The following is a 13308-nucleotide window of genomic DNA, read 5'->3' on the forward strand; positions in this document are numbered from 1 at the left end:
GTTTAAAAAAAAAAATGTAATTAGATTATGGGAAAAACTAATGATTATACTTGAAGGCTCATTTGGACATTTGTAGAATCACAAAACATAATTATTCCAATTAATTCAAAAGTCTAAAGACACTAATTTAGGAAGTGTAACGTCAAATTAAATTTAATTAATTAATTAATTAATAAATAAAGTCAAGCTGCCAGGGTGCAATTAGTGAATAACATTGAAATTGGTCATTAATAATTAATAAATCACAGTTGATTAATAATTAACCTCAACAGTGACATCATCAATACAGCCAAAATGGAAGACATAAAACACCATAATATGATCATTTCTTCCATCTTCCCAAAAAGAACTGCAGCCACATTGTAATCCTGTAAGTGACCCTTTAAATGAGAAGCATGTTTGATGAACTGTTGAACTGTGGACAGCATCATAAATGGTCCAGTACTGCCATCATGTGGACATTTTAATGTGTTTCACCAAATGTGACTCTTGCAGAGAAACACTAGAGAAAAATGTGATTTATGTTCATGGAGATATCTTTTTAAGGTTAAAGGGATAGTTTGGGTGTTCTGAAGTGGGGTTGCATGAGGTATTTATCCATAGTCGTTGTATTATCTACAGTAGATGGCGGTCGGGAAGCAGACAACATGGAAGGAGTTACCTCATCGAAGCAAAGCTAAACATATTTTAGCCCCCCTAAAAAAACATATTTAAGGCCCATCTAAAAAAAATCAATATCAGATTAAGTGTACGCTATATTTAGAATATTTCCATGTCTTTACCTTGCCATCAGACAGCCTTTTCCGACAATGAACTGAAGCTGTTGTTTCCACCTACGCTGTCGCCAAATCCGCCAGACATTTTTCATTCATCACTTAACGGTCATTTTACCTCGCAGAACACAGGGAGTTGCTGGTCTACCGCTGCCTCGATCAGTTAGTTTGTTTGTGTTATTGTGTGACTTTGGTGATTTGGAGAATCCAAACTAAGTTAACACAAAATAACACTAACGAACTAACCGATCGAGGCAGCGGTAGACCAGCAACCCCGTGTTCTGAGGTAAAATCACAGTTTTCTTCAATGGAGTCTGGTGGCTTTGGCGAGAGCATAGATGGATACAACGGCTTCAGTTCCCCGTCGGAAAGGGCTGTCTGACGGCGAGATAAAGCGGTGAAAATATTCAAAATATAGCGTACACTTAAACTGCTCTTTTAGGTGACTAAAATACGTTTTGCTGCCGGCCCCGTCCACGGCAGTACATTGCTTTGCTCCCATGCCGGTAACTCCTGTCTATTTCTCCAAACTGGGGGCGTGCCGACCGCCATCTACTGTAGGTAATACACCTACTATAGATAAGTACCTCATACAACCTCACTTTAAAACACCCGAACTATCCCTTTAAGTACACTCCACACTAAGAGAATACAGTTTGATCAAAAATGTTTATTCCATGGTGAAAACATTCCTGTCACACACACGCACACACACACAATTTTCTTTTTTACAAACAGCAAAAATTCCATAGTATAATGCAACGTGAGGAGACAAATAAAATCATCAAAGTGACATAAGCACAAAGTGATTGGCTTTTTGCAGTTCATTCAGAAATAAAAAGGGAACACTTAGAAAGTCTTTTTCAGCTCCGTCCATCAGGAGAAATCACAACAACTGATGCTGCTTTTCTTCTTTTTACTTTAGGAAAAAAAATACCATCCTAAGGCAATCTTAAGAGAGGATTCATGTCCGTCTGGTACGAGCGAACGTCGAACGTGCTCCAGATTCAACGACGATTGTTCCGGCTGCTTCTGAAAGGCATCAGCGGCTGTAGTAGTAGTAAGTAAGTAGTTCATGGACTCGTTTTTTTTTACCCCAGAGTTCCTCAGCATTCCTCTTTGATGTAGATTTGTTCGTCTGTGTCGGACTCTATGTGCTCCAGCCGGTCCGTCTGTCCGTTCATTATCTCGTCGGGAGTTTTCATGAACCTGGTGAACAGACGAACAGAGATAAGTACCTCATACAACCCCACTTCAAAACACCCAAACTATCCCTAGTTAAATATATGTTAAATATATCATGAATAGCCGGAGCAGTTCTGTTTAAAAATGTTGTCTTTAAGTTGATATACCTGAATAGAAGTCTTTGCCCAGGCTCTTTCCTGATAATGTTCAGTTTGTAGTAGTGTCTCAGTGCTCGCGACATCTTCTCGTACGTCATGTTGGTCCTGTTCTGTAAGAGGTAAAAGAACAAAACAGAGTCATTTATATTGATAATAATAATAATGTGGAGTTACTGATCTGCTCTGTGCCATTTAAAGCTGCACCAACTAATGGTTTGGTCACATGGGGGCAGAAGAACACCGCAACAAGATATGATATTAAATCTGTCATCTCATAAAAGTGTTGTGGAGAACATGTTGGCAAACAGTTCCCCTTTCAGACATCATTGTGGTCCGTAAAAACCAAAACAATGAGCTAAAAGAGGCTAAAAGCATGGTCTCAATCGCTAGTTTCAAGTCTTCTTCAACACAGCATGATGTTCATTTAGTAAATTATGGTCCCATTTAGAGTCAGATAGACCATAAAGCAGGAGATGCTTTAGGGCGGGGCTACCTTGTGATTGACAGGTCGCTACCACGGCGTTGTCCGGTCTGTCCGTCTTTTCATTTTACAAATTTAACCCTTTCAGTGTGTTTTCAGTTCATGAAAGTCAACTGTAACTAACTAATTTTGGTTGCCTAAAAAGCTTTCGGTTGTACGTAGCTCCGCCCTCTCGTGTCATTTGTGGTTGCAACAAAAACAAGACGGCGACGGCCAAAACGCCGAACTCGAGGCTTCAAAACAGCAGTCCACAAACCGATGGGTGACGTCACGGTGACTACGTCCACTTCTTATATACAGTCTAACTCATCACTATGAGCAACACCTCTCATTTTACATAGTAAATCAATACATTAATATGAATATATTCACTAGTGCAGCTTTAAACCTGCTCAATGAGCCGCCTGCAGTCTGATCATAGACAACAATAACACCTGAGGCCTGTACTACGAAGCAGGATTTGCGGTTAGCGAGGTAACTTCAGGGTTTAACCCTTCAGGGTTTTCGGTCCTACGACGGTGGATCACTTCTTACCGGGGTCGATCGCCATGATGAACAGCTAACGTGCTCCGGAGCAGGTTATGTTCCAGATAAGAGATCAACTCGTGTGAAAGCACCAATCGGAGCTCGGTGCGGTGATCGTATGATAATGTTACACACATATGAAGAAGTTACAGTCATAATCCAGGCTAAAAACAACACAGTTTAAACTGACAAAAGCAGGAAGGACAGCTGGCTGTGAGCTGTGGGTGTTTACCGCTTTGAATTATATTTTTATATTTATTTATTTTTACTTGCTCTCAAGTCCGTTTCACACCACGGGAGACGAGGACGCAGCTGAGAGAAAGCTGAAATACTCACGCAGCCACATCATTCTTTAAAGGGCAATGAAGTGTAATCTATTCATCCATTACACTCCTAAAAGCTATTTATGAAATCACTGCCCCATCTAGACGACTATATCTGACTTTTGAGTGTTCTGTTAAATTAATAAATTAATTAATTTACGCATTCACACATCGGCAATTTTTTTCTCCTGCCAGCTGTCCTTCCTGCATTTGGCAGCTTCAACGGTGTTAATTTGAGCCTGGAGTATGTGTTTAACTTCTTCGTATTTGTCTAATATAGTTTGCTCTTCCTTTGTAAAATGTGCCACTCTGCTGACAGCAGACTTGTCCATGTCTGTGATTGGTCATATGCCGCCCCGTTCATGTGAACGCGCTCATAGCCAGACTGAGAAACCCTGGGTTGACTTACTGAGTTGATAACCAGCATCGTAGGACTTAGCGGGATCTTGTTTGTTAGGGTTAGTGAAGCCAGATAAGGAAAAGATACCCTCTGGGTATGTTGAACTGGCTTCGTAGTCCAGGCCTCTGGAGCCCAGCTGAGTGTGTGTTTACCTTGTGATTGCCCCAGAGCCTGGCCAGGCCGTTGGGGTCCATGATGCGGAAGACTTTGCTCTCTGTATCCTCCCAACGGATGTAGTTCTCGTACCTGCTGTCTGACAGGAGCTGGTAGACGTAGTCCCACAGCAGCCTGCAGTCTGCAAGGACACCACAGGGAAACCCAGAGATGAGATGGATGGAATATTTAGTTTGATGCTCAGAGAATATCAAAAGGACAAGATAGAGGTCATTCTGTCTCTATGAGAAATGTGACGCCACCTCTTTGACCTTGTGAGGGCTGAATCCTACCTGCTATCCGTCCGATGGGTATCTGTTGCTCCTCTGGAGGAGACACGGGCATGATGACGTGGTTCCTGTAGAGCGCCTCCTCCTGCTGCTGCAGTAGATGCTGCTGCTGCTGCTGCTGCTGCTGCTGCTGCTGCTGCTGCTGCTGCTGCTGGGACAGCTGTATCTGATGGTGGTGGCCGTGCACTTTCCCCTCGCGCCCGTTCTCCAGCGCCGCCTGAGACGGGGGCCCACCGCGGCTGTGCCTGAAGTCCATGGCAGCACCCCCGCCACCGCCGCTCCTGTTCGGGCTGAGGAGCAAGGGGTTCATGATGGCGCTGGGCATGAGCTGGATGACGCGAGGAGGGCCCGCCTCCTGGCCCCCGGGGCTACCCGGGCAGGGGGCTTCTCGCGGCGTGGCGCAGCGGCCGTTGGGCGCATTTGGGGACACCGACAGAGGGTACATTTCCTCGGGCAGGTGGTGGTTGCTGTCAGGCAGCTGGGAGAAGGTCTGGAGGTGGTCGTCATTGGCGGCGCGGGGGTGGTTGGGCTCCGGAGGGGACCGCCTGGTGGCTTGATGGTGGGGGGAGCGGGAGCGGTGACGCAGCTCGATGGTTGGTGGATGCTGGGGGAGCGGCTCTGTACCACGTGGTGCCCGCCGTACCGTTTCTGGGTTTACAAAAGATACATGTTAAACAATTAGGGCTGTCAATCGATTAAAACATTTAATCGCAAATTAATCGCACATTTTTTATCTGCTCAAAATGTACCTTAAAGGGAGATTTGCCAAGTATTTAATACTCTTATCAACATGGGAGTGGGCAAATATGCTGCTTTATGCAAATATATATAAATATTTATTAATGGAAATCAATTAACAACACAAAACAATAACAGATATTGTCCAGAAACCCTCACAGGTACTGCATTTAGCATAAAAAATATGCTTAAATCATAACATGGCAAACTGCAGCCCAACAGGCAACAACAGCTGTCAGTGTGCTGACTTGACTATGACTTGGCCCAAACTGCATGTGATTATCATAAAGTGGGCATGTCTGTAAAGGGGAGACTCGTGGGTACCCAGAGAACCCATTTACATTCACATATCTGGAGGTCAGAGGTCAAGGGACCCCTTTGAAAATGGCCATGACAGTTTTTTCTCGCCAAAATTTGGCGTAAGTTTGGAGCGTTATTTATCCTTTATGACAAGCTAGTATGACATGGTTGGTACCGATGAATTCTTTAGGTTTTTCTAATTTCATATGATGCCATTATCTTCACTCTAGCTTGAAAAGAACTGAGCCCTCTACAACCTCCGCAAGATTGATTGCATTCAAAATAATTAGTGGCGTTGAAAGGATTTTGTGTTAACGTGTTATTATCGCATTAACTTTGACAGCCCTAGAAAAAAATACACAGCTTTATATGAAAGTAGAGTTGAGCCATTATACAGTTAGTTATTTTTCAAGCAAAAATGTGAACATTTGATGGTTCCAGCTTCTCAAACATGACAGGTTGCTGCTTTTCTTTGTCTTGAATCATATTAAACTGAATATCTTTTGATTTTGGACTGTTTCTCAGACAAAAAGAGCAATTTGAAGACCTCACCCTCAGCTCTAGGAAATCATGATAGGTGTTTTTTAGTGAACATGTATTGACTATCAATTGATAGTGACAACTAAAGTTAAATATTATGAGCTTTAAAGGTGCTATTGACAACATTCAGCCACTAGATGTCGCCCTTTTCCTCTCCCGTTCCACTGCTGCATTCACTTCACAACAAGTGGTTTGTTGCACAATCTGCATATTTTATGGTCGAGTGGAGTGAGACTTAAGATGTTGGTGTGTGATACTAACGTTGTTACACAGTTGGCTCACAAGCCTTGTTATCAGTGGGAACTAAACGTCTTCCACAGAGATAAACAAAAGATTAATTTTGGACCCATCAACATTTTTAAAATGCTTAATTCACAAACTTTTTTTTTTTTTACGAAAAGCCATACTTTTATTCATCACATTTCTAAAAGCTCTGTGGATACATAATTTTAAAAAACAGATTTGTCTACATAAGATTGTAATCTTTAATACTGGTGTTACTGGTTTCAGGACTGTGGCGTTGGCTTGCATTAAAATCTAATCAAGCATGTCCACATTATTCTGTCCGCTCATTGCACATGTATATCAAGTTGAACCAAGCCTGCCTCTACTTCCATCTGTCCAAAGGAGCAGTGAAGCAGTAACAGAGCATGAAATGAAGTGGCTTTTCATAGCTTTCACAGTCCTTTAGATATATACAGTGTGTCCTCACTGCCGGTAAATTAAAAAGGTGCTTATTACTGTTCTGGCTTCACACAGAAACGACCACTAGGTGTCACTAATATCCTGCAGTCGGGCTGAGAACAGCTGATTACATTATAGTTGAAGAGTTTCAGTAGTTCTCTGGAGTTATGCTCTGATTCCTTCAAGGCACAACCCAAGGATAAAAACATGTACAAAGTGGCACTCAAAACAAGGAAGCAACAGCAAACCTGCGATAAGCCACCCGGAGCAGCTTGTTTAAATAACGCAGCGTTTCCTTGTGGAGCAGGTTTTACTTGCCAACAGGTCACCACTTCAAACCCATCTGATTGTTGTTGGCTCATTTCCTCAGATCAGAGCCAGAAAATAAAACTCATTACTTCCTTGATTACAACAAACACAGGTGACACCTCTTTTACTTTTTAAGAAAATATTTTTACCCCAACTTTCCATTAAAAATGACTCATGTACAACTCCTATGAACATTTTGTAGAAACGGTTCCGGTATATAGTAAACCTTAAGTGTCATTAGCATCAATACTCAGCTACATTCTGACATTTGGTACATGTAATTACAGTCTTCTAATAATAATCATCAGTTAATTGATACCTACTATTTTAAGATCACATTACCTAGCTAATATTAGATCTCTGGATAGCGTCACTGTTGTTGTGGATGAATTGTTAACAACTATATTTTAATAGCTTAGTGGTTTAGCTCAGTAGAGAATAACGTTTGTCTATTATTACCCCAACTTTTTAAAAAATGACCACCTTAAAGGTCCCATATCGTGCTCATTTCCAGGTTCATACTTGTATTTTGTGTTTCTACTAGAACATGTTTACATGATGAAATGGTAAAAAAAACACCTTATTTTTCTCATACTGTCTGTCTGAATATTCACCCTCTGTCTGAAACGCTCCGTTTTAGCGCCTGTCTCTTTAAGACCCCCCTCACGAAACAGCCCAGTCTGCTCTGATTGGTTTGTGGGGCTGTCAAAGTTAACACTGTAATAACATATAATATAATAACAATAATATTCATTTTAATGCCACTAATTGCTTTAACACATTAATGCAACTTGCGTACTGGCAACATATGAAACTAGAAAACCTAAGGAGTCAATCGGTACCAACCATGTCATACTAGCTTGGTTAAATATTGCTCCAAACTTGCACTACATTTTGGCGAGGAAAAACTGTCATGGCCATTTTCAAAGGGGTCCCTTGACCTCTGACCTCCAGATGTGTGAATGTAAATGGGTTCTATGGGTACCCACGAGTCTCCCCTTTACAGACATGCCCACTTTATGATATAAACTAGTCTCTCAGATGCTGGGTGAGGAATTATTAAGATAGCATATATATTTATATCAATGAAATGCAATCATTTTGGATCCACCTATGGAGGAGTGTCGGTTCCAGTAACCTAAGATCAAGTGTAGGCCTGTTGAAGCTGTATGTGATGACGTTTATTGGACTAACCTTCAAGCTTGAGGTGCTGCGCGGCGCTTTCAGGCAGCGAGTGGAAGGAGTTCCCGGGGAAGTAGGCAGACGGGTAAAACACGTGGGGCTTCCTCTGCTTCAGGATGTGCTGCAGCAGCTCGTACAGGACGTCCCCTGCAGAGACGCAAAAAGGTCAGAGGTCACCACAGATAGCCTGCATTAAAAATGGGAAATGAATGCCACCGTCATCCAAAGAATCTGGTTCCCTTTATTCTTCTTCTTCTTCTCTCTTGCTTTTCCAGGCAGCAGGGAGCTTGAGCAATAATGGAAGAGTCTCTGAAGAGGGGGGCCGGGGCGCCATGGCAACTCGAGACTTTGTTTGTTATTAGAACAACATTTCCTAGATATTCCTACATCTAATCTGGCGAGCCGGCGAGCACACACGTCAGGCGTCGCAGGCTACTTAGCGGGCCAACCTGGACTAGATGTTGACACAAGCAAATGGGCCGTATAGCTCTATATGACCCCGGCGTTCTGCTTTAAGTGTTCATACAGTAGCGGTGGTGACACCAGGCACAAAAGCCTGAGCAGGAAGCTTGAACTGAATGACTAACAGCTGTTTGTTCAGCCTCAACGCCGCCGAGGACAGCGGCGCAACAACAAAACATTTACACGGTTAACAAATAACTCCCAAGTAGTGGTTGTGATTTTAACAACATCACACATTACCTGAAAGACGTTGTTTTTTAAAGGCTTACCATAACAAGGAAATGATTCTCATAAAGGAAGTGATGGTGAACACACGTACACAAACAAAACACACACCCCTTTCAGTTCTCACTTTCTGGTGTTGTGGTGTTGAGTTGCAGCGGGGGGGAAAATTCCCGCTTCCTGATGCTTTGATTCTGGATTTTAAAAGCTAGTTTTAAACGTCACATTGTTTGCTTACAAAACAATATGTTTATCATTATGAATCATGATTCCGAGGGAATTAAAGAAAGCAGGAGAAAGTGTCATCTTACGGTTAGTCATAGTACCAAAAAACAGCCTTTTGTGCTTCACAATTCTCCCATTAAACATTTTCAAGTCTCAACATGCAGCTGTGATGTGGCCCATTGTGGGACGTGAGGTTGAGACATTCCAGGAAAAGAAAGAAGATTATATTATTCTTAGAGCTTCTACAAAAGGAAAATATGGCACACAGCAAAGGGCTTGATGGGAACTGCACACTTACAATCCCCAAAAGGAGGAAACAGACGCATCGCCAGCCAGAGTATTTGCTCGCTTCCCTAAAATGACGTTTTTTGCGCTGATGTCACTGACAACATGGAGCCAAAACAACTAACCGATATTAGAATGTGATCAATCGCTGTCAGCGTTTTATCTCTCCACGCCGCCCAACGTTTTTAGGTTTAGGAAATAACACGATCGTAACATCTACAGTCAGTCGCTGATGCATGAAACCGTTTAACAACGGAACATCACATCGAGACGACTAAAGACAACTAATAAAACCTGCGATGATGAATCACATTTTCCAATTTTCTTTTTCCCCAGAATTTAACAGGATGTGAACATTTTTTTTGCACAGTTGAAATGAAAACACATGCTCGACAACAGCTGTCAGCTGGGCCACATCTCTCCATAACTACAGATTACTCCTCACAACATGTAATCACATTTAAAGAGGCACATTGTAGGAAATATATACTGAACAGAGCAACCTTTGCTCACGTCCAGATCGATGCTACGGAGGATTAATAATGACTTATTAAATTAATCAGTGTTTGAATCAAATACATAAATAAATGCTGAAATAAATTAATAATATTTGTGTTAAGTAAAATAATAAATACAAAATAAAAGCTGAATTAAATACATAAATAAGTGCTGATAAATAAATGAATACTTTAAGTGTTGATTAAAATAATAAAATTAAAAGCTGAATTAAATACATAAATAATTGCTGATAAATTAATGAATACTTTAAGTGTTAAATAAAATAATAAATCAAAAAAATAAAAGCTTAATTAAATACATAAATATTTGCTGATAAATTAATGAATACTTTAAGTGTTGAGTAAAATAATAAATTAAAGAAATAAAAGCTGAATTAAATACATAAATAATTGCTGATAAATAAATTAATACTTTAAGTGTTGATTAAAATAATAAATAAATAAAAATAAAAGCTGACTTAAATACATAAATAATTGGTGATAAATTAATGAATACTTAAAGTGTTAAATAAAATAATAAATACAAAAAATAAAAGCTTAATTAAATACATCAATAATTGCTGATAAATAAATTAATACTTTAAGTGTTGAATAAAATAATAAATAAAAAAATAAAAGCTGAATTAAATACATAAATAAAATTAAAAAATGCATAATCAAATGAATAAATAAATATATGTTGATAATTAATTGCAAAATAAATAAATGATTATACATTTAAGTCTAAAATTATTTTATGTATTTCTCCATGTAAAGACCTTTACAGTGAAGTTATTTACCCTTACATTATTAACGTAAAGACAGATTAAAAAAAAAAAAAAAATAGATGAAGAAGTAGAAATATATTATAAATTATTAATTTCCTGATTAATTAGCAACATCGAGTTATGTATTCATTTAATTGAATATGCGTTCAGTTCAGCTTTCCTTTATTCTTTTATTCTTCAAATATTTTTTTTCTATATTTATTTCAGTATTGATTATGCAGTCATTTTTTGTCCTCTATACAACTCCCACATTTTTCTGAACTTTCCAGGCAATGGGTGGTTTATCTTATGTCTTATCTTTAGTATTTCACAACGTTGCTCACTCATTTCTTCCCACCATTTATGACAATCATCCCGACCCACGCAGCGCTGACTGACTGTGTTGTGTAAAATTTCCAGCAAACACACTCAGACATTGAATCCTGATTAATTTCAAAATAGAAATCCAAAACTCTACACTGACTTTTTTTTTTTTTTTTGCATTATTCTCATGCGCCTGGCCGCTAGCGTTGCCAGGGCGACAGTTGAGGTCGGTTTGTACTTCCTGATCAACCGTCCCCTACTTCCTCCCCCAGCAGCCTCGCTGTGACAGCTGCCTCCCCTCCGCTGTCGCCAGATACTGTCGCCTGACACCGCCGCCTTCCCTCCTCTGCACTTTATTGATTTTTAAAGGGTGTAGTTTTGCTGTAAACACATTGATTTTAAAGCTACATCGGCTTCATGTATAAATAAATATTGGTCTAAACCACAAAGTGCGACAGCGAATCAAAGGTCACAGTGTTGGCCCCGATTACATTTTGTCATGAGACAAAAAATGTGATCATGGATGTTCATTTATCAAGTGTTTCACTCTCTTATCAGTCATTTTGTGACAGCAGGTGTCACTTTTTCCCTTAGAAAAGGAGCTTCTATGTATAATTGCACCATTTTTCCATGATTTTTTTCTGCAACTAGCCGGAGTGTTTCCATGATCTAAAACTCTTTCCTCCTAGTTGGTTAAATTCTGTTTTCCAGTCTGGGTTCTTGCTCCAGTTTGGACTAAAACAAACCATCTAATGCAATCAATGACTCATTTTGTAAAACTTTTCCCCCAGTCTGGAATACACGTCTTAATATCTCCAATATAAAATTCATGAAGATGTGGGAATGTACCAGAGTGGGGGGATCGGTAGCGGAAGTCCTCCTTGGTGAGCAGCAGCAGGGCTTTGCCGTTCATTTGGAAAGAGCCGCTGGTGATCGGCCGCAGGGCGAACTCCTTCTCGGCCCAACGCAGCCACTGGGCCACGTCTTCTCTGCTCCAGAAGACTGGCTGCAAACCTGGAGGTGGAGAGGAAGAAGATGGAGTTGAGACCAGGGTTTTTGTAGAGAAGCAACAAAGTGGAGGTGACGGGGAAGGGAAGGAAGGAGGATGAGCTCAGCGGAGGAGAAGAGGCAGAAGGACGGGGGAGGAGGGTTGGGGGGGGCGAGGAAGGAAGAAAAGAAGGAAAGGCAGGAAGGAGGGGAGGGTGAAGGGGAGGGAGGAAAGGAGGAGGGGAAGGGGGGGAGGCGAGAGGAAGGAAGGAGGCAGAGGCAGTAAAAAGGATATTGAGGAAGTGGAGATAAAAGCCAAAAGGAGGGGGTGATTACGGGAACGGCAGCGGAGATAAAGAAAAAAAAAGATGAAGGAGGAGACGGAGTCAGAAAGGGAGAGGAGGTTAGAATAAAAGATTAGAAGATGATAGGTTAAGGGGAAGAATACAGAATGAATCACAAGGATATAAAAAAGAGAGGAGAGAGGAGGGGGGGATATGAGACTGTTATTTTATTTGATCCGTTATGATCTACGCTTTTCTCAGCTCCAGACAGGCACATCAGAGGACGGGCAGTTTATTAGTTTGTGTATAAACGGACAAGGACACATGGAGGGAAAGACAGCAGAAGGAAACAGCAATGAAAGTGTCTTTTTTTTTTGTTCTCCCGCCCTCGCACTCTGAAATGCTTTTTTCACTGCCGTGGGAACAGGAGTGTAAAACATCTGCACTGGTGACCAACAAGCATTTAGAGGCAACAGAAAGAAAAGACTGTGAAAATGAAAAAAAAATGTGAACAAGAGCTCAATTTGAGTGTTTTGTTGCAGAATGAAGGATTTGGTTATAAAAACATTTCTCAGATGTGCTGTGAATGCAGAAACAATCTTACTGGCAAGGTTAGCTGACAGAATAGAAACAGAGGAACCTGAACCTGTCAAAATAATAATAAAAATAACGTAAATATGTGGTCATAAAAACGCAAATGGCGGTTAACGTTATATTTACACTCTAATATGTTGATGTAACAGCCACTAAAACGATACTGGCCTCAAGAAAACTCAGACTGTATTGAAGAAAATGAAAACTGTTTTCTCCAGAAAAATTTTAAAATGTTGCATTTCATTTTACGTTTGCCCTGAAATACAATAATTCTGGAGTCTTTGTACAAGTATTTGTTTTTTGGCGCCTGCAAACGCTGGTGTGCAGGCTAGCGAGCTTAACAGCAAAGAAACCTGGTCAAATTCTAAATAGAAACACAAACTATGGACGAATCCGCCGACCGCTTTGTGTTTTACGCCATCTGGCGACAATTCGTAGCGACTTTACTGTTTGCTACCAAGTGAGAGTAGGTAAAAACAGAGATGAGTATGTATTCAAAATTGATTTAAGTAAAATTGAAGGCTTCTACGAGGACACAGCTGCCATCACTACGAGCAACCGCGACGCATTTGGCTGAGAGTCACCAGTTCAACGCGGTTAGCAGGCGCTTTGTACGTGTT

The 13308-nt window shown here is 40.7% G+C and overlaps 1 protein-coding gene across 3 annotated transcripts in view; it reads right to left on the reverse strand.

Annotated features, from left to right (window-relative positions):
• Window positions 1-1423: 1423 nt before the first annotated feature.
• The window catches only part of etv6 (ETS variant transcription factor 6), a 37284-nt gene continuing 25399 nt past the window's right edge, over window positions 1424-13308 (reverse strand). For all 3 annotated transcript variants that reach the window (XM_037759865.1, XM_037759864.1, XM_037759863.1), the window contains 6 exons: window positions 11673-11837; window positions 8054-8188; window positions 4292-4936; window positions 3998-4140; window positions 2126-2226; window positions 1424-1982 (listed from right to left, as the gene is read on the reverse strand). In XM_037759865.1, coding sequence (XP_037615793.1) covers window positions 1880-1982; window positions 2126-2226; window positions 3998-4140; window positions 4292-4936; window positions 8054-8188; window positions 11673-11736 — 1191 coding nt within the window. In that variant the 5' untranslated portion in view covers window positions 11737-11837 and the 3' untranslated portion in view covers window positions 1424-1879. The remainder of the gene's footprint in view (window positions 1983-2125; window positions 2227-3997; window positions 4141-4291; window positions 4937-8053; window positions 8189-11672; window positions 11838-13308) is intronic.

Source organism: Sebastes umbrosus, chromosome 23 (assembly GCF_015220745.1).
Source record: "Sebastes umbrosus isolate fSebUmb1 chromosome 23, fSebUmb1.pri, whole genome shotgun sequence".
Lineage (NCBI taxonomy): Eukaryota > Metazoa > Chordata > Actinopteri > Perciformes > Sebastidae > Sebastes > Sebastes umbrosus.